The sequence below is a fragment of the Sorex fumeus genome, unplaced genomic scaffold (assembly GCF_029834395.1).
Source record: "Sorex fumeus unplaced genomic scaffold, SorFum_2.1 ptg000265l, whole genome shotgun sequence".
NCBI lineage: Eukaryota > Metazoa > Chordata > Mammalia > Eulipotyphla > Soricidae > Sorex > Sorex fumeus.
In genome coordinates this window covers 12,150,476-12,171,939 of record NW_026606322.1, presented here as the reverse complement: position 1 = coordinate 12,171,939, position 21,464 = coordinate 12,150,476, and the positions used below count along the sequence as shown (strand labels likewise).

At 47.7% G+C, this 21,464-nt stretch overlaps 1 protein-coding gene across 1 annotated transcript; it reads left to right on the top strand.

The window, feature by feature from the left end:
* The first annotated feature begins 3,963 nt into the window (after positions 1–3,963).
* Positions 3,964–17,529, top strand: TAGLN3 (transgelin 3). The gene is made up of 4 exons (XM_056109301.1): positions 3,964–4,174; positions 5,382–5,556; positions 15,240–15,342; positions 17,111–17,529. Exons 1-4 carry the CDS (start codon positions 3,995–3,997, stop codon positions 17,250–17,252), a joined length of 600 nt encoding a protein of 199 aa, XP_055965276.1. The 5' UTR covers positions 3,964–3,994; the 3' UTR covers positions 17,253–17,529.
* The last annotated feature ends 3,935 nt before the right edge of the window (positions 17,530–21,464 follow it).

Below are 21,464 nucleotides of genomic sequence, written 5' to 3'. Positions count from 1 at the left end.
GGGCTGGAGCGATAGCACAGTGGGTAGGGCGTTTGCTTGCACATGGCCCACCCGGGTTCGATTCCCAGCATCCCATATGGTCCCCCGAGCACTGCCAGGAGTAATTCCTGAGTGCAGAACCAGGAGCAACTCCTGAGCATCGCCGAGTGTGGCCCAAAAAGAAAAAAAAAAAATCTGAGTGAACATACATGCAAGAATAACCATCCTCGTGTCTGAGCACTGTGTCCGAATGTGTGAGCACCACAATCTGAAGCACGACCCCCAGCAAGCATCACAGCTAAAAATGTGAGAATGCCCCATCCAGGTGTGTGTACAATCTTTGCAATCGCTACATCAATGACAATGACAAAGGCCAGGGTACGGGGATAATTCCCGCCCTTGAATTTTCTAATGGTCGGCCACGGGCAAGGCAAACACCCTACCCACTGTGCTATCGCTCCAGCTCCTCTTTTTATTTATTTATTTATTTATTTATTTTAAGGCTTGATCTGTAGCATGTGCCAACTTCTTAGGCATTTATTTCTTTGTCCTGGCAGATTTCGAGCCCATCACTGTGATGGTCTGATAACGCTGGGAAGAAAAGTCCAGGAAAAAGCTGCCATTTGCTCTTCATACCATTTAGAGACAATAATAAATGCAAATATCCTGAAACACTTAGAATAAATTGAGAAGTGATTCATTTTTAGTAAACTCCGTAAGCCTTGTACTATGGCCTTTGTCATATAGTTATCACAGTGGTTTGTTATCATACTTGAAATGCTTTAAATGGCTCATTTTTAACAACTGGCTCTTCGAAGTCCTGAAAATTTCTCCCTGGGCTCTTCAAAGCAGTGCTACTTTATAGTATGAAGCCCGCCCTACAGTCTAGCCTTATTCTCTGTTCAGAGCCTGGTACCTTTTTCATCTCAAATATGCTGCCTTTGTTAGCAGTGTTCCTGACCCCTGCTGTTGCACACCATCCACCTGGCAAACTCCTCGTCCCATTCACCTGGCAAATTTCCGTTCATCTTTGAGAGAAAAGCCATCGTATTTACAGACCTGTTTCCTAACCCCCTAGCCCCTTCCTCTAGGCATCTATCTGAATATCTTCTGCATGTTTTTAACAAATCCCTTTGCCAGCATTTGGTGGTTGTTGTTTGCAAGTTTAACTTTGCTATTATGTCTCATTATTTTTGTGTCTCGGATATATGTTGAAAAACTGGCTACAATACTAGTAGCACTTAGTAAACACAGGGTTGAATCAATAAACCGATTTGATTCATTGATCACCCCTGCCGCTGTCTTTTGCAGAGCATCAGCAACTTTTCTAAACATTTACCATGAATTTTGGGACACTTCTGACCTATAGACTTGCTGTGGTCTCCCTACTTTTTTTGGCCGCTTTATCCACTTGCGAACTGGGGAATCAACCATTTAAAGCAGCCCAGATATTTTGTTACAATGGGAGGAATTAAACCTTGGCGACCAAAAGAATGCAAAAAATAATCTGCCAAAATAAGTAAAGGGAAAAAGAACCAATTTCCATATTTTTGAATTGTTTTTACGCTCTACTCTCTTTCCCAAATCCTAAGTCTCCCAAGATAGGTCTGTTGTCTTTCAAGCTTCTTCAAATGAAGATTCCATGCAACAACCAGACTGCATTTGTCTCCATCATTTGCACCTATGCTAAATCTACTGCTCTCCTAAAAGTGCTATTTCCCCTCTATTCTTTGTTTTCCTGAGTTCTCTCAACTAGACCTTCAACGTCAGTCGCTAAGCCTTTTTTTTTCAGGCAAAGTACCCACAGATGTATTATGTAATTTCATTTCAACAGGAAATTTCCTTCGACATGTGTTATTTAATGATTCATTTCCTACAATACTTGTAATTACTCTTAGGGATAAAGATCACCTTCACATGTACTTGTGTTGCTTTATTTAATGTGCCTGAGTCCATTGATTCACCTGTTCCAGAGTGAAGAATTTATTTCATTCCTCTCCAGCACAGCACCGGATACAGTTCAGTGCTTAAAAAATTTTTGTCGAGGGCAGGGATGCGGCTCAAGTGGTAGAACACATGTGCAAGGACTTGAGTTTAATCCCCAGCACAGCATGGTGGCTTAAAGTGGCATTTCTCAACTGTGGACCGGTGGGGAACTCCAAAGACAACAGGTAAAAATTGTGTAAATTGGGAAGAACATGTCAGATTCTACGGGGTCAAGCAGTAAGACAGAGGACCACAGGAAAGAAACAAGTGTCAAAGGGACCATCACTGGAAAAAAGATTGAGTAGCGCTAACTGAAGCATTCCCGCTGCAAACACGAGATGGTGAGCTCCTAGTCAAACACCAGGCAAGCAATTCTCAAAGCCCTGCAGTCTGGGGATCTCCTGCAAGAAAAAAATTTTTTTGACTAAATAGAAACAAAGTTGGGTGTGTTTTTCTCAAGACGAGTATCCCAAGGCTTGCATAAGGCCAGGAGAATGCAATCTTTACTCCCACATGATTTTATATCCAGGAAGACAAACTGGATATAACCCCTTTAGCAGTTATAAAAATATCCAACTCACTTATGTCTAAGGATTTCTCCTAAGGTCTTGTTGGTTCACATCAAATAACCCCGGTGCCAGCTGTGTCTTCCTGGCGTTTCATTGACATAAATAGCTGAAAACGTCACATGCCACCCACACTTAAGAGTTGAGTACACCGAGCTTTAATTTATCAGCTTGCTCGGGTTCTTTCGATTAATGATAACTAGAAATGATCACTCTGGACAAGAACTGAGTAAGGTGAAGGGACATACACGAGAACCTTTCAGTACCTGTATTGCAAATCAAAAGGGGAGAGCGAGGGAGAGAGACAGACAGAGACAGAGACAAAGAGTGGAGAGGTATGCCATAAGAGCAGGCTGGAGAGGGCAGTGACCAGAGGGAAGGGGGGACATTGGCATTGGGAAATGTACACTGGGGGGAGAGATGTGTTGGATCACTGTGTGGCTGAATCATGGACAACTTTTAACTGTGTATCTCATGATAATTCAATTAAAACTGTGTATCTCATGATAATTCCATGTCCAATTGTGGACAATTTTTAACTGTGTATCTCATGATAATTCAATTAAAAAATAATTTTTTTTTAAATTTAAAAAAAGAAAAGATTTTTAAATAATAAAAATACTCTGCCAAGCTATTGTCTTGAACTGAATCAAACCGAGCACGTCAGTTTCCTACCGGAATGGAAGTTTCTGGAGGAGATCTATCTGTCTGGTCACGGAATAAATGAAGGGTGACGGCATTCGGCCCCTCCCCTGCGGGCAGGGGGAAACGCATTGGCCACCCCGACAGATGGACCGGACGCGCCCCCCGCCCCCGGCGTCCAGCAGCACTCCCGGCCCGTGGACCATCGCCTGGGTCCGGGGAGGGGAAGAATCGTGCAGCCCCCGAAGGCAGCTTCGGGCGGGCGGGCGGGCGGGAGGGGGCGGGATTGACTGACAGGCGGGCGCTGGCTTTGGGGGCGGCTCTTAGCAACGGCCGCGGTGTGACCCCCGTCAGCCGGGAGAAAATCAAATCATCGGACGCGTCTCCCGGGCGCGATGTAGCAGCGGCAGCCGAGCGTGCAGGCAGGCGCCCGTTCGTCACCTGCTCACCCATCCCCTCCCCGGGCTCCCGGCTCTGCCAAGGGCGCCTGCCAAGGCGGGAGAGGCCAAGCCAGCTCGCCCCTTTGCTGCTGGGGAGGGGGTGTCCAGCCTCGATCCGTGAGTCCCGCGACCCTCCTGCGTGCGTGCGTGCGGACCGACGGGTCCCGGAGGGAGGGAGGGTCCGGGCTGCATCTCCGCGCGGCGGGCGCGGGTTCGGAGGGGAAACCCAGGGGCTTCATTGGCTCCCGGGTGCAGACCACGCCCGGCTGGCTGCCCGCTGGGCCCGGCCGCCTGCCCCATCCCCGCCGCGCTCGCCGGGCGCCCGCGCTGCCAGCGTGCTATTGTTGTGTGCATGCGGGTCCCCTCTCTTGCGTTGCAGAGATGGCGAACCGGGGTCCGAGCTACGGCTTAAGCCGCGAGGTGCAGGAGAAGATCGAGCAGAAGTACGACGCCGACCTGGAGAACAAGCTGGTGGACTGGATCATCCTGCAGTGCGCCGAGGACATAGAGCACCCGCCCCCCGGCAGGGCCCATTTTCAGAAATGGTTGATGGACGGGACGGTAAGGCCGGGCTGGCCGGCGGCGAGACCCTTCTTTTCCTGCTACCCCCCCCTTTTTTTTGGACATGGGGGTGCGGGTGGATGGGGAGGGGGGGAAGGAGAAGCCGCCGCCGCCCCTGCCCCGCGCCTCCGGGGAAGCCGCGGGAATGCCCCGATTTTATTATTATTATTATTATTATTATTTTGCTGCGTTGCGAGCTCCCCGCATTCGTACTTAGCTAACGGCCCCCCCCCCCCACACACACACCCCCAACCCCCAACTCCTCTGAGAAATGGGCAGCTGTTCTTTGGAGTTGTTGGCAAAATCGAACGATGCCCTTTTGCTTTTTTTTTTTTCTCCTTCCCCTAGTGTGGGTGAAAATAAGTAATTTATTTGAAGATGAATTGGTTTGATTCGTCAGCTCCTCCGCGTTCATTCCTATTCCAGGGGATAAGGGGTTGTACTAGAATACAACAAAGGGAAGACTGGGGCTTTGGGCTTTGGAGGGTCCAGCTACCTTCCGATTTCCAGAGCCAGGCATGGGTCTTGGGGTGCTCAGAGTTGGTAGGCTGCGTGACTCTTAGAAAACCGGGGAATCCTTGCTTGATGGCTCTGGAAAACACAGATGCTTGTGTGTGTTTGTGGGACGGAGCCAGACAAGCCCATCTTTCCTCGCGGGCTGTGATTTACTGTTACATAACTGCTATCTTAGGAGGCTTTCACGGGGGTCCCCAGCACCGGGTGAGAGTCTGGGAGGAGAAGAACCAGGTTGGTCCTTTCATCCATCATTAAGTGCCTGCGGGATGACTTCCTGAACCTCATTCTGAGCTCCCTTTTGATAGAAGAAATAACAAGAGCCTAATTATTCGCTCTCACTCATTCCCTCCACTGAAGGTCAGAAATCAGGGCCTCACCCCAACACACCATGCTCTGAGGTCAATATGCTCCTCCCCACCCCCAGGAAAGGACCAGAGAGCCCTCAAGGAAGGAATTCCCAGGCTAGTGGAAAACAGACAGGAGCAGCCCTGGCACCCGGTTCCTCTGGGCCTTTGGGGTTTGGTGTGGGAATCCCAACACACAGCCCTGATTCCTTGTCATCTTGGGGTGCTACGCTTAACTGTGGTCAAATCCGGGCCTTCCGGTAGCTGGTAGGACTGACATGGCCTGAGAGGTAAATACAAAGGGGAAATACTGAAGCATTGATTGGTTTCCCCTCTTCTCCCTTCAGGTCTTGTGCAAGCTGATAAACAGCTTATACCCCCCAGGACAGGAGCCCATTCCCAAGATCTCAGAGTCCAAGATGGCTTTTAAGCAGATGGAGCAAATCTCCCAGTTCCTAAAGGCTGCAGAGATTTATGGCGTCAGAACCACTGACATTTTTCAGACGGTGGATCTCTGGGAAGGTAAATCGCTCCTGGTGCTCCGGGCCTGTGGGATGGTCCTCCCCTCCCCCTCCTCTTTGTGAAACCTGCTCTCAGTGTTCTAGCCTCCGCCTGCGGGATGGGGGTGGGGGTGGGCTGGTGTGTGGGAGAGAGAGAGAAAGAGAAGGGGGTGTTATCAGCTGTCATGGGGGGTGGTAGTTAGCCTCTATGTTATGCTGTTAAAAGGGTCACCCTTTCCTAAGGGGAAGCCCACCCTGCCCCCACCCAAGACGCAGCAGGGATCGGAGCCAGCTAATGAGCCAAGAGAATCCTCAGTGGAGGGGAGGCTAAAATGGTTACACAGATGCTTTTCATTCCTGCTCCCCCTCCCACAATGCTTGCTGCAAACAAACGGGGAGCCGCGCAAGTGGTGGGCGCCTGCTCTTCTGACTCACCAGCAGCGTGGCTTATAGACAAACCCGCCCGGTGCAATTTTGTCATTCAATATGAGAAATAAATAGCATCTCAACCACTTATTAAACTTATCATCCGAGAGCTTGTTGACTCGAGATCCATGTTTTTCTTGAGTCTGACAAATGCTTCTTCCTTTGAATTGACTTGAGAGATCTCAGGAAGCCTAGCAATCAAATCGTGCTTCTGCACAGAAAGATCTCTCCACCTAGTTGCTAGAAACACTCCCAAAGAGTGTGGAGTTTATGATCATCAGGTGCCACCCACATCAGACCTGCCTGAGGCAGCTGATCGGGACCAATCCTAGTGAGGCTGTGCTCTCTCCTGTTCATTGTCTTGTCTGCCCTCAGCGGCCCAGGGAACAGAGCACCCAGGGCAGTGACCCAAATGATTCTGCTCACAGTGAACAGGGGCCAACTTTCCTCTCATCAAGAGACAATGACATTGTCAAGGGGATCCAGATGATGACTGGAATTGATGGCGAGGAGCCTCCTTTCCCCTGCTTAACCCCCTGCCTTTCTAATGCCCGTGCTTCCACTGCCCTGCAGAGAGTGTTTCTTGATTTCCTCACCGGTGAATGGTTAAAAGCCAAGGGATCTTGTAGCCAGGTGAAGGAAGCGTAGGGTTTTGAAGGCAATGAGGCAGCAGAGCCACCCCAAGCGTTTTGTGGCTTGCCAGACAGGTATCCCGTTGGTGAGATAGTGGCAACAGGAAAACTCATGTTTAGGAGTTTCCTAGTGGACTCTGGAGGCCACGGGGCCTGGTCACCTACACCACAAAGAGCAACTCAGACTGAGGACTAGTGAAACTCATCTTGCAGGGGTATTGATAACCCCCCCAAATTAATGAAGCTCGAGCCAGAGCTGCTTACCACAGAGTGGAATAAGAGCTGGGGAAATAAGTTGCTTTGAGGCAAGACAGGGGAAGGGAAGGTGCACTGTGCATCCCTGAACTGAGAGAGAAAGGCCTGAGTAAGACCTCTCTGCCAGAACCGGTTGTCACTCAGCTGGGAACATGAGTCAGCTAGACTCTGGGACATGGTGGGGCAGGGTCAGTATATTTCTGGGGGGCCATTCGCCCACAGTTCTATAGCCTGACTGTGGTCTTAATGCTGGCCTCACCTTCCCATGTACTCTTGTTCATTCCCGATTCTGCGCGGCGGTTGGCTGTGATGGCCATGGGCCAGCCCTGCTCGCCTCTACTCCATCAGTCTGTTCCTCCTCTGCAGGTGCTTTATGCCTGACAGCTTCCAGCCCCTTCTCCCCTCCTTGGCAGCTTCCCTTGGAAGAGTCAGTGCCAAGGCTGCCCAGTGATGGGTTCCTCCACCTTTAGACTCATAAAGCCGAGCCCAGGCTTACCAAATGCCTCTCTATTGAGGATTCGGGATTCAGATAAGCTCTCTACCCTGAAACCCCTTTCGATGCAGGGTGCAGTGTTTGAAATGAACTCAGGGGCAGCCAGAATAAAAGATCTAGGGTTTGGAAAAGGAACGCAGGTCTGAATGGTCCACAAAATCTAACCACGGAAATATTCTAACCACCTTGGAAAGAAACTAGTGGTGACCAGTTATATTAGGAAGATGGGAAGGTGACTGAGACCCTGGGCAGGGGCCTAGGAAAGTCTGTCACTTCAGAAGGTGAATGCCTGGTTGGTTCCTCTCAGACTTCAGTGAGTGTCCTAGAGAGGGCCGATTTGGGCTGTGGCAGCTCTGACCCAGAAGAGGGTGCTCTCTAACTAGAAGACAAGGTGCAAAGGAGATAGGAGAAAAAGGTGTGTGTGTGAGAGAGAGAATGAATGCACGCAAGATGTGACAGTGCTGCTCAAAAAAACAAGCTTGTCCTAAAAGGTAATGGAGTCCTGGCTCCTGAATTAGAAATTTAACTGCCCCTAGCAAACTTCCTCTATGGCTCATCAGTTAACTTGCCTGAAGTTCCAGCCTTTTCACCTGTAAACCGGGAGGTACTAGTAGGTATTTCCCAGGCTTGATCTGGGAGCAGATGAGATCATGCATTAGAAGTTCTTAGAATGGTGTCGAGCTATACAGTCTATAATAAATACTGGCTATATTAAAATTACATGCCAGTGACCTGTCCATTGGAAGACTAATGGAAAAGGGAGAAAGTGAAACAGGCTGGAAAGATGCCTTTGCTGTCTTGGAACAGATGAAAATTTGAAGTGGGTAGGGTTGCCTGCCTCATCCGTCATCATCCCTAGTGGAGGATAGGGAGGGGCTGGATTATTGGCGTTTTCCATCTAAGGTTATTACCTTCTTGTTGACTTTTTCTTTAATGTAGCACTTTGCCATTTTGAGCCCCAGTAAACAGTCCAAGTACAGTGGAAAGAATATGTAAGTTTTGGAGCCAGGTGGCTGGCTTAGACACTTTTTTATTAAACTATATTCTCACTTTATGACCTCCAATGAACCTAATCAGCTTCTCAGCCCCAGTTTCCTTCGGTGTACATAGGTCCAGCAGGATTAAATGTCTAAAAGGTCCAGCAGGGTTAAATGTCTAAAATGCTCCATTCCTGTCTAAAACGCCTTCGCAGTTGTTGGTTTCTTTAACTTCATCGATAACTGACTTTGGGTCTTTTACCTGACTCTGGCCAGCACTGGTCATGCAGGTTTTAGAATGTCAGAGCAGGTATGGCTCAAAGGTCTAATTAAGTCTGGTTACTCTCCTCAGTAGGCTTACTGGGGAGGATGTTGAGCACATGATTTGGTCTTTCCTTCCTAGTCCCCACCTTTGTGGTTCAGAGACAGGGAGGTGTGATTTGCACTGGCATAGAGTGCCTGGAAGGTCCAAATAAATTCTCTGGGAAGGTGTCACTATATGTGTCATTCCTCAACAGCAAGAGCAAAGCCGACATTTTACGTCATTTCAAGTTATTTTGAGATATTGTGAGGCTACGTGGAATGACATGAGAAATCACAAATGCCTTTTCCGGAAGCCTGCTTTTTTTTTGTTAGAATAGTCAATTTCCACATTTATTCTATGTTATCTTGACTGTTGTATTCAGTGGTTTTTTTATTCTGTGGTAGCTCATGGACTGTATTTGCACCAGACCTGCCTGGAAGGCTTGTCAAAGCACCGATTGCAGGGCCTCAGCCCAGAGGTTGTTAGGTGGTAAGCCTGGAATATGGCTCAGGAATTTAAATTTCTTACCTAGTGGCAAGAAATTAGAATGATGGGTCTCATTCTACTAAAGAGCCTTGAATATAATCTCAGGGCTAGGATGAAGGAGACGTTACTGGGGCCTGCTTGAGGCAATCGACGAATTACAGGATGATTTGTGATTTGATTTCTGACCAAGTGGCAGGTGGTAATGATTCTGCAGGTCTGGAAACCTCACTTGGAGAATTACTAGCTGCGGTTTATCTGGGGAGCCAGCATCACAACTCCCACCCTCCCCCTACCCCCATACACACACACACACACACACACACACACACACACACACACACACAGAGAACAGGCCCAACCTGCCCGCTCACATCTCTCCCTTGACCACGGCAGTGTTCGCTCTGCCTTGAGTGGATAATTGGGAGTTATGCCAGAGTTGTTACTTAGAGAAAGAAATAATTTCTTCACCCATTGACCGTTCTCTCTCTTAGTGCCACAAAGATGAAAAAAGTCGGTATTCCTATGACTAGTCAAACCTGACAGGAAAAGGAATTGATGAAGCTAAGAGTTTTGCCTATCAGACTGCTTTTTTGTTTTGTTTTGTTTTGTTTTCATTTTTGGGTCACACCCGGTGATGCACAGGGGTTACTCCTGGCTCTGCACTCAGGAATTACTCCTGGCAGTGCTCAGGGGACCATATGGGGTGCTGGGAATTGAGCCCGGGTCGACCTTGTGCAAGGCAAACACCTTACCCACTGTGCTATCGCTCCAGCCTCGATTTTTGGTATTTTAAAATATTTATCCACCATAACTTTATCCTTCCAGATATTTCTCTCTAGCCTTTTTGTCCCTCTCTCTTTACTTTTTTGGGTGGAAATTTGGGCCACACCCATCAGTAGCTCAGGGGTCATTCCTGACCCTATATGCCCAGGAGTAACCCCTGCAGTGCTCAGGGAATCAGACATAGTGCCAGGGATCAAACGAGGGCCAGCTGACTTGGCTGTATTAAAGGCAAGTAAGTGCCGTATCTCCTTACTATCCTTCCAGCCCTTTCTTTACTTTTCTTGTCTATGTTTTCTTCCAAAAGACTGCATAAGGTATCGTGAGAGTAATGAGATTTTAATACAATAAAACCTTTGTTCATGGATCTTTACAGTACAAGCAGTCAAAATTAGGGTTGCAAAGAATATCTGGCTTGGACTGGGACTTCTGACCATGCAAGACCTCCAGCTTCACTCCCCGGACATGGTCATTTAGTAGTTTGCCATGCAGGCTCCTACTCAGAGAGACATTGCTTTGTGACAGTACGACACAGAGGAAGCACTCTTTATCTCTGCCCTTAGAAGGGAGGAAAAGGCCAGCCCAGTTCAGCTGGTGAGCTGTGACAGAGAATGAGGCTCCTTCTCTTGCATGACTCTCATCCCTTCTGAGCGCCGATGGTCTTTCTGACAGTCACACCAGAGCCTAGTCTCATTTCTGTTATTTGGTCATCTAGAAAATTTGCAGCACGTAGTTGGTAATTGTTCAGAGAACTATTTTTCTTTCTCTTGGAAGAACAGCCCTGAGCCCTGGGTTTCAGGCGGGCTGACCACAGCATCTAGGGGCAGCTTTCAGGGCGCTAAGAACTTTCAGTAAGGCTCTCCATTGGCTCCCGGCTTGAATCATGGCCCTTCTAATAAGCTGTTTAACTATTTGTCTGGGAGGGGATCTTTCAAGGAGTAAGTGGCAGGTGTGCCTTAGTACTTAACACATGCCATACAGGGGGACTTTTTTAAAATTTAGTTCAATGAGTTGGAATAGGGCTTGTCTTTTGGCCTGGCTGCATGAGAATCATCTAAAGGATTGTCATAGATGTTTAATAATCACAGGTTATTCTAGTTTGGGTATCACCAGGTGAAACCTTTCTCAAACTTTCCTGATGGTCTGAAAATATATAAAAATATAAACTCCCGGGGCTGGAGTGATAGCACAGCGGGTAGGGTGTTTGCCTTGCGTGCAGCCGACCCAGATTTGATTCCCAGCATCCCATATGGTCCCCCAAGCATCGCCAGGAGTAATTCCTGAGTGCAGAGCCAGGAGTAGCCCCTGTGCAATGCTGGGTGTGACCCAAAAAGAATATATATGTATATATACATATATATGTATATATACATATATATACATATATATACAAAAGAATATATATGTATATATACATATATATGTATATATACATATATATGTATATATACATATATATATACATACATATATATATATATATATATATATATACTCCCCAGCTCCACTCTGCCTCCCAGGCCCATCTCTTAGGCAGAATGACTGGGATATTAAAGTACACACTTATTTATTTTTTTCAAAATTTTATTTTATTAAAGCACCATGAATTACAAAGTTATTCATAATTGGGTTTTGGACGTACAAAGTTCATCACCAACCGGTTCAATTTCCCTCCCCCAGTGTTCCCAGATTCCCTCTCCTACCCCCACACCCGAGCCCCAGCCTACTATCTTGACAGGCACCTTTTAAATTTAGTTATTAACGTTTGGGTCTCGCAATTTCAATGTGGTTGACTCTAGTTGGAGATTTACACCCTCGCTTCGCCCTAGTTTCATTCTGCGATCCAAGAAGCTGAGGCAAGTCTGCTGCAAAACAGGCTGGTTTTTAAGCAGATGGAGCACTTGGTTGTGATTCAAGCAGTTTGGCTTTTGTTATTGTACACTTTGAGGTTGTCCATGACCTCCTAGGTGCCTTGGATATTTAAGAACTATTTTTGATCCCCAGTTGCAGCAATCCGTCTCTGTGAATAAGCCCTTTCTTTGTGCTTGATCTCAGCTTCTGAGGCAAGTGAGACATTGCCCCTTTTCCCCTTTTTCTCATTCTGTGTGCACTGGAATCCCTCATGAGGAGCACTGGAATCCCTCATGACAAGCAAACAAACCGGAGGGAAACACCTTGACCAGGCAAACCAACCAGCTAGAATCGAGCTGGTGAATAGCGGGCAGTTTTCTGTTACCAAGAATCTGAAATATAATTAACTTGATCTTCACATCAATGAGAGAGTCAGTCCCGCCTGCTTTACCTGGCCTGAATCATATTTAAGTGAAGATTTGTAAATAATTGTTTCAAACTGTCACTGTCACTGTCCTCCCATTGTCATTGATTTTTCTAGAGCGGGCCCAGTGACATCTCCATTGGAGACTTTGTTGTTACTGTGTTTGGCATATCGAATACATCACGGGTAGCTTGCCAGGCTCTGCCGTGTGGGCGAGGTACTCTCGGTAGCTTGCTGGGCTCTCCGAGAGGGGCGGAGGAATCGAACTCGGGTAGGCCATCTTGGCCGCGTGCAAGGCAAACGCCCTACCACTGTGCTATCGCTCCAGCCCTGTTTCAAACTAAAAATTATAAAAGGTAGGACCATTTGGGGCCTGGAGGGATAGAACAGTGAGTAGGGCACTTGCCTTGCATGAAGTGGTCTGGATTTGACCCCCAGCGCCTTATATGGTTCCCCCAAGCCATCCAGGAGTGATCCCTTATGAAGAGCTAGGAGTAGGCCCTGAGCACAGCTGAACGTCGCCCCAAAACCAACTCCCCACTATCCCCCCAAAAAAGAAGAAAAAGAATTGGAGACGTTTAGAGTTACTTTTATAAACCTCAAGATCTGTATTCTAGGTTTGTCCTGCAAAAGTATCCCTCTGTCTGATCACTGGTGAAGCTATAACCATCTTTTTTGGTTGTCTCTGATCATTGAGAAGTCTGTGCTCTGCCAGTCTTTCATGGGGGGAAAAGGGGTCTGAGGGATGGCAGTGCAGACTTTGCATTCAGATATCTGAGTACATGTGCTGTAGTTTACTTGTCGGGTAACTCTGGGCACATCAGCTATCTCCCTGGATTAGCTTTTCCCATCCACAAACTGGGAAGAACAGTTCGATTCCGTAGTGCCCGTGTCTTGTATAATAGTCCAGACCTTGTTTCTCAGCCTTTTCCCATCCGTGACTCCCTCCGCCTGGTTTTCTTCCATGGTCCCTTTGTCCAACCAGTTGGTCCCCTAGGCTCATTTTGTGCTCCCCCTCCCCCTATTGATGTGATTCTTCACAGGTGATTCCTTAGAGTATACTGGGAGCCCACAGGAAGCCTTGTCTCGGCTGGAGTTTATAATACTTCTTTTACCTTGGGAATTTCCATAAGGAAAGCATGTCAAATTTGTTTCTGTAGTGATGTCTCTTCTTGTTTTTTTTTAATAAATTTTATTAGAGGGTTTTTGAAGGTATGGAAGGGGGAGAGAGAGAGAGAGAGAGAGAAAGAAAGAGAGAGAGAGATGCTCCAGGCTTCTCCAAAGGGCCAAAGGGCAGAGAGACCCCTACACACACCCCAGCATATTAGACAGGAAAGCATGAAAGTACACATCTCAAGAGGGGAGATGCAGGTGACATATGTACTCAGCCACATGGGTGCAAGCAACACATGGGCTTGGGCAGCATATGTGCCGTGCTGCCTCTTCTCTCGGCTACTCCAAATGCCCCAAGAGTGCTTCCTTATCTCCTAGAATGAGAAGGGGGCAGTATTTTTACTTTTAAATTCTCTAATTACTTTACCTCCCCTTTGCCCCCCACCCCCACCCCACCCCCGCTTAGTTCCCTATACCTTTTCTGGGATTATGGAACATACTCATTAACTAGCTACTTTGGAAGAGGCTGGGCCTGTAAGTTGACCATTCGTGGTTCCTGGGTTGAGTTGTTAGGAATCAGGCTTCACATGTCCCCAGATCCCAGACTTCCCAACCTGCCTTTTCTAGCCAACAGAAACAGATTTCCTGTATGCCCTTGGTATAGAGCAAGAGCTCTGATGTTCCTGAGACTTCCTGTGTGCATTTCCTTGACTTCTCTTTTATGACTCATCATTTAAGAGCAAACCCTCTCCCTCTCTCTTCCCAAATATCATCGCTTCAGTTCTATTCCGAACAAGAGAAGGGAGGGGTCCTGTTATACAGTGACAAGACAGAAATGCTTTTCATCTGTGGGAGAGAAATCATTCTCACCGCTACCTTTGTGTTCTTCTCTAAGCCAACCTCCCATGGGCCCTCCCCCTTCCATCTGCAGCCCGGATATTCCATTCTCCACCAACCCAGCTCTTGTCTGAGTTCAGGAGACTCTCCACGGAGAGCATTTACCCCTCTATCCATCATTCAAGATCCAGGAAGCGGCCCTGTGGTTAATGTGGGAGGTGGAGGGATGGAGAGAGGAAGGGGAAGAAAGATCATTTCTCTTTCTTCCCTTTGACTAAATGGACATCCTGACCAGCACTACCTCTGTGGACCTGAATTTTTAATTGTATTAACGTCACAGGCCATTCTCGCTTTCTGTCTGCCTTTCCCGTGTAATTCTGTATTCCCCAGTGGCCCAGCTGCTGCAGCCAGGCCAGAACGACCACAGATGTTTCACTCAGGCTGAAGTGGACCTTTCATGCTCTAGATCCCCGCCAGAATAAGCACTAACTTCCTTTGCAGACCTCTGGCTTTTCACCTTTGTCCTCCACCCTGGCATCTTGCATGATACTCCCTTCTGGTTCTCAACAGCAGGGTTAGCCACAGGGAGCAGCTCAGTCTCCTGGAAGGGGGACAGCAGAGAGGACCCGAGCCACAGCCTGTAGGCTGTACTGGCCTTCTCCTTCTCCAGGAGCTAAGGTTACTGGGTACCTCCGATCATAGTGACCCCTTCCCCTTACATAAGGGGGCACACCACACAGCTCTTGCACCTCATACTCTGTTATTCTCTCTCTCCATTCTCTCTTTCTCACAAGACAAGTCTTGATGGTCTCTCTAGCCCCTTTCAAACAGCACTAAATAAAGGGACTCACACCGAGTGTTGATTTGCTCTGTTTCATTTTGGGTTGTCAGGTGTGTATCCCACATAGCCAAGGAAATGCTCAGAGAGAAGCCACCTGGGCTTTAGCACAGTTGGTTCATGCAGCTAATTTCTCTCTCCAGTTTCCTTTCCTCCTTCCAACCCCGGGGAAATGCTCCTTCTCCGAACCACAGCTTCCTGTCGGAACTTCCTTCTGATTCCAGCACCATCCTTCCAGATTTCTGGTCCCCGACACATACTTGGTTTTAAACACTTTATTGCTTTCTAGGAAAGGACATGGCAGCTGTGCAGAGGACCCTGATGGCCCTAGGCAGCGTGGCAGTCACCAAGGATGATGGCTGCTACAGAGGAGAACCATCCTGGTTTCACAGGTAAAAAACCCCGGCCCCCTGCAATAGAGAATGATTTGACAAGAACAACATCTGGAGACTTTTAGACATGGAACCTCTGGTAGCGTGTCCTCAGGGCTCCGTGACTGATTCTCTCTCAGAGCTAGGAAAGTGCCACGTGTTACCCATCCGCCCACCTGGGGTAGAAGCAGTTGGCCCAGGTTCTGCTTCTTCTAGGCACTGAGCAGGACTAGATGGCTTTTCTCAGAGCTGACTTGATGCCTGGTCCTGTTTTTATTGTGACGCAAATAAGCCCTGAATCTGTCTTACCAATTAATGCAGGGAAATGTGTCTCTTTTGCCCAAGAAGAGTGCTCTTACTCTTACAGGAAGCCTGGTAGGGATAATAACATATGATTGGGCCTTTTCCTAAAGTCATTTTTATTTTTTGCTGTTGTTTAGGGGCAAGTAAGGGGTTAAGCAGCTAAAACTCAATTGAATAACTCCATGGGAGTTGCAGACCAAAGAGTACCTCAGGGATGGAACTCAGGGTCTCACACATGCAAAGTCTAAGCATCAGTCTCTGAGCCACATCCTCAGCTCAGAAAAGAGCATCTTGTAATAGATAAGTGTTTATTTTCCTAATTCCTGATTCTCATTGGCAGTTGTCAAAGGATACCAGCTTATATTGCTTTAATTGAACCTTGTCTGAAAACTCACAAGGTATTAGCCAGTTAAAAGTCTGACTTTAGTTCCCTTGTTTTAATGACTCACCATAGTCCCTGCAGTCCACAATATTATTTGTTATGTGACTGGGTTTTTTTTTTCTTTTTGGATAACACCCAGCGATGCTCAGGGGTTACTCCTGGCTCTGCACTCAGGAATTACCCCTGGTGCTTGGGGGAACCATATGGTATTGCGAGGATTGAAGTTGGGTCAGCCATGTGCAAGGCAAATGCCCTACCCGCTTTGCTATCGCTCCAGCTATGTTATGACTTTTAACTTAAGGTTGCTGACCTCTGGGCCAGAGTAACAAATTTCTTCTCATTTCTTTCTCAGTTCCTCAACTCTAAAATGGAGTGTTCTTCCCTAGTCTTCCCCAGAGAAAGTGGACTGGGATTATGACATGCTTTAACAGGAGGAACTGGTTTTAATTGTCATCAATGCTTGAAAAAACAGAGAAAAAGAAGAAAATTATTTGAGGGTGAAGGCTTCAGAGAGGCTGCCATGAATTCTTTGCTGGAAATTCTAGAAGAACAGCTTGACCTCTGAGGAGGATTCGGTTGTAGTGTTTGGGTCTTGGCCCAAGGCAGGGCCAGAGCTCATAGGAGGGAATAGTTCAAGGTCAGAACATTAGTCAGGAAGGTGCATAACCGAGAATAGGGCCAGAGCTCAGGGTAGGCTGTGGCCTCTTAGTAGGCCAGATATCAGGTCAGACTGTGATTCAAGGTAGCTCATGGTGGCAGGTGGGAGCTACTCATCTATGTGGTGACCCCCCCCCCCCGCCCAACCCCCCCCCCCCCCCCCCCCCCCGAGCCTGTGTAACTGCAGATCTTTCTGTGTTTTTTTGTTTTTTGTTTTTTGCTTTTTGGGTGACATCTGGCGATGCACAGGGGTCACTCCTGGCTCATGCACTCAGGAATTCCCCTGAGTGCATGAGCTCAGGGGACCACATGGGATGCTGGGAATCGAACCCAGGTCGGCAGCATGCAAGGCAAATGCCTTACCTGCTGTGCTATCGCTCCAGCCCCAACCTTGCTGTATTGAAAAACTGTAAGAGTGACCTTATTCCCTCTCTTCCCTCTGCGCAGGAAAGCCCAGCAGAACCGGAGAGGATTCTCAGAAGAGCAGCTTCGCCAGGGACAGAATGTGATAGGCCTGCAGATGGGTAGCAACAAGGGAGCTTCCCAGGCAGGCATGACCGGGTACGGGATGCCCAGGCAGATCATGTGAGACACCGCCTCCTGCCCCCACCCCGAGTAGAGAGGATGAATGCTCCGCACCAGTCTCTCTGATAAATAGTTAGTCGCCTCTGACCTTCCTCCGAGCTGCCCTCCCTGGTGTTTGCAAGTGCTGCATTTCTGATGACCACCCGCGTTGCCTACTTCTGCCACCGTCTGTTCCTTTAGAACTATGCAAAGACTCCACTTCCTCCTCCCAAGCTTCTCCTCTGTCCTGAAAGCCTCTGTCTGGTTATTTATTTATTTATTTGCCAAAAAAAAAAAAAAAGAAGAAGAAGAAAAAAAAAAGTCCCTCCTCCACTGAATACAAGCTCCAAATAAACAGATTAGTCTTGTGTCTTCCAATGTTGGTTCTTTGCCTCAGGGAGTCTGTGGGAGGGCCGGTTGCCATGGCATTCCAGGGCTCATCTGATGGGCTGGAAGTGAGGCTAGAGCACACAGGACAGGTCAGCCCGAGGAAGTCTCCGAAGATTGGACTGTGTTTCTTAGTTACCATCGGAAGTTTAGGAATACTTTTTTTTTTCTTTTTGGGTCACACCCATCGTTGTACAGGGCTTACTCCTTGCTCATGCAATCAGGAATTACTCCGGGCAGTGCTTTGGGGACCATATGGGATACTGGGAATCAAACCCGGGTCGGCTGCATGCAAGGCAAATGCCCTACCCGCTCTGCTATCACTTCAGCCCCAAGTTTAGGAATACTTTTTTTGTTTGTTTTTTTTGGGGGGGTCACACCCGGCGATGCGCAGGGGTTACTCCTGGCTCTGCGCTCAGGAAGTACCCCTGGTAGTGCTCAGGGGACCATATGGGATGCTGGGAATCGAACCTGGTCGGCCGCGTGCAAGGCAAACGCCCTACCCGCTGTGCTATTGCTCCAGCCCCAGGAATACTTTTGTTCGATCTGAGAACCTGAAGCCATGAGCTCAAAAACGAATGTTCACACTCACCCCCTGCACAGTCTCTCCCCCCGCCCCCGCCCCATATATTCTTGCTAGCATTTGCAGCTTAATGCTTATTCTAGACCCTTGGGAAAACACATGAATCGGTCAGAGCTTCAGTATTTTTGGTAGGAGGTCACAGGCCGCAGGGCTCAGGGCTTAGTCCTGGTACTCTGGGATCATTCCTGGTGGGGCTCAGGGAACCACATGGGGTTTTGGTGATCAAATCTGGGCTGACCATGTGCAGGGCAAGTTCCCTACCTCTGCACTAGCTCTCCAGCCCCAAAGTTTCAGTTTTGATGGATCCCTATAGATGCTTGTGAAGTATCTGTCATAGCTTTAGCAAATAGATTGGGGATAAAAGATTGAACAAAAACCCTGTGAAAAGGACTGGAGCAATAGCACAGAGAATAGGACATTTGCACTCCGGCCGACCTGGGTTCAATTTCCAGCATCCCATATGGTTCCCTGAGCACCGCCAGGAATAATTTTCTCAAGTGGGCACCAGTAACATCTCCATTGTGAGACTTGTTGTTACTGTTTTTGGCATATCAAATGTATCACAAGGAGCTTGCCAGGCTCTGCCGTGCGGGTACAATACTCTCGGTAGCTTGCCGGGCTCTCTGAGAGGGACAGAGGAAATCGATGAACAACGGGGGTACAGTGCTACAGTGCTATCATGTTTAGAATATTTATGAGGATTTTATTTTTATTCTATTTTTATTGAAGTTTTGTGACTTACAGTACTGTTAATAATGAACAACAGGAGGACAGTGGACAGTACTAATGAGTTAGTAGTAATATAGTAATATACTTAGAATGATAATAGGAAGGGATAAATTTAGGAAAGAAAACTTTGAAGAACTTTTTAAACGCTTTAGAAGGGGCTAGGGTTTAAAAAGTAAAAATTTCATTACATATAAGGGGGAAAAGTCAGATTTCTCACAGCAATACTGGATATAGAAGGTAATATTTTAAAGGTACTGTCAAAATTTGAACGCAAAATTTCTGTGTAACTTTTAAGCCTAACAGTGAAGCAAAAATGCAAGGCCCTATTTTATCCTTTATTCATGAATCACGACCATCCTGTTATTCTTCGATTGCCTCGAGCAGGCCCCAGTAACATCTCCTTCATCCTAGCCCTGAGATTTTTAAGAGAGTGCCATATTCAAGGCTCTTTAGGAGAATGAGACCCATCATTGTTACTGGTATTTGGCATATTGGGTACGCCATGGGGAGTTTGCCAGACTCTGCCATGCGGGCGGGTTACATTCGGTAGCCTGCCAGTTTGTCCAAAGTAGGAATGAGATAATAAGATGTCACAACAAGAAGTCGCGCAGCCGCAAATGCGGCCACGTGCTTCCACTTCCAGGAGCTGGGTTTTATAGTCTCTGAGTCTTGGCCTTTGATGGGATTACACGGAGCCAGGGGGCCAGTTGGTGGGTGTGACCCCCGCCTACTGGAATTCGGAGGATCTGGGTGGCGGATGCTCAGCCCCGATCCGAGTAGGCTTGGAGATCTCAGCCCCGGGACCGTGAGATACAGTTACAAAGTTGTTGATGATTGGGGTTCAGTCATACAGTGTTCCAACACCCATCCCTTCACCAGTGTACACTTCCCACCGCCAATGGTAAAGGTGTGGCTTCCCTCCTGCCACATCCCCAGCCTGCCAGTATGGCAGGCAATTTCCTTCTTTCTCTCTTTCTCTCTCTCTCTTTCTCTCTCTCTCTTTGGCATTATGGATTGCAATACAGGTACTGAAAGGTTAACATGTATATTCTTTTCAGTTCTCAGTTCTTGTCCAGAGTGATTATTTCCAAGTATCATTGTCGTAGTGGTCCCTTTCCTATCCTAACTGCCCTCCTCCCTCTCGCACTTGTGGCAAGCTTCTCACCCTGGGTCAGTCCTCCTGGCCCTCATTCCTCATTTCTTAGAGCGATAGCACAGCGGTAGGGCGTTTGCCTTACAAGCGGCCAACATGGCCGACCCGAGTTCGATTCCTCCACCCCTCTCGGAGAGCCCGGCAAGCTACCGAGAGTATCTCACCCCCACGGCAAAGCCTGGCAAGCTCCCTGTTATGTATTCGATATGCCAAACACAGTAACAAGTGTCACAATGGAGACGTTACTGGGCCCGCTCGAGCAAATCGATGAACAACGGGAGGAACGTGACCGTGAATCTCGTACTATGTGTGTTTTTTTTGTATCTATCAAATGAGTGCACAATAATTCCAGTCTGCCCCTCTCTATCTCTCAAGGCCCATTTTTAACTTTTTAAAAAAATTTAAAAAAAAATTTTATTAGTGAAACACCATGAGGTACAGTTGTAGACTTACAAATTTTTGTGCTTGGATTTCAGTTGTATAATGATGTATGATCGAGTACCCAGCCCTCCACCAGTGCCCATTCTCCACCCCCAATGATCCCAGTATCCCTCCCCCCCACCCCCCACCCCCATTCCACCCTACCTCTGTGGCAGGGCATTCCCTTTTATTCTCTCTCTCCTTTTGGGTGCTGTGCTTTACAAAAGAGGCATTGAGTGGCAATCATGTTCCGTCTATAGTCTACTTTCAGCATGCATCTCCCATCCTGGGAGGATCCTCCCAACACCCTTCATTTGGTGCTCCCTTCTCTATCTAAGCTGCCTTTTCCCCCGCATGTGTGGCTGTAGGCCCTATTTTTAACTTTAATTTTTAAAAAAAGTGAAGCAAAAAACGCAATGGACCTCTTTTGAACTTTTTTCTTCTTTTTGAAGCACCTTGAGCTACAATAGCGTTAATGATAGGGTTTATGCATACAATGTTCCAACACTGCACACTTCAACAGAGTGTCACTTCCCTTTATCAATGTCTCAGAGTTCCTTGCCAACCACCCCTTCTTCCTCCCTCTATCGCTGGTAAGTTCAGTTCTATAGATGGTTCTCAGTATTTGAGACCATCTGATTTTTCCCTTTCGATATTACATTATGTCAGAGTCCTGGCCAGTTGACCCCTGCACACTCGAGTATGATCCCCTAAAGTCGCTGGACTTACTCCCTATGGGAGAGGGAGTGGGAAGGAGAGAAGCCTCTGTCCTGGCCCTCCGTGCACCTCAGGCTCCCACCTCCACTGAGAAAGAACCACGCGGAAGGGGGAAAGCTGGTGGTCAATCAGCAATCCATTTATTGGCTCTCACACAGGGGTTCTTATACAGACATTCAGGGGGCATTCCATATGCATAGCACGGTCACCTTGTAGGGCTCAGTACAAATGCTAGTTAATGATTTGTG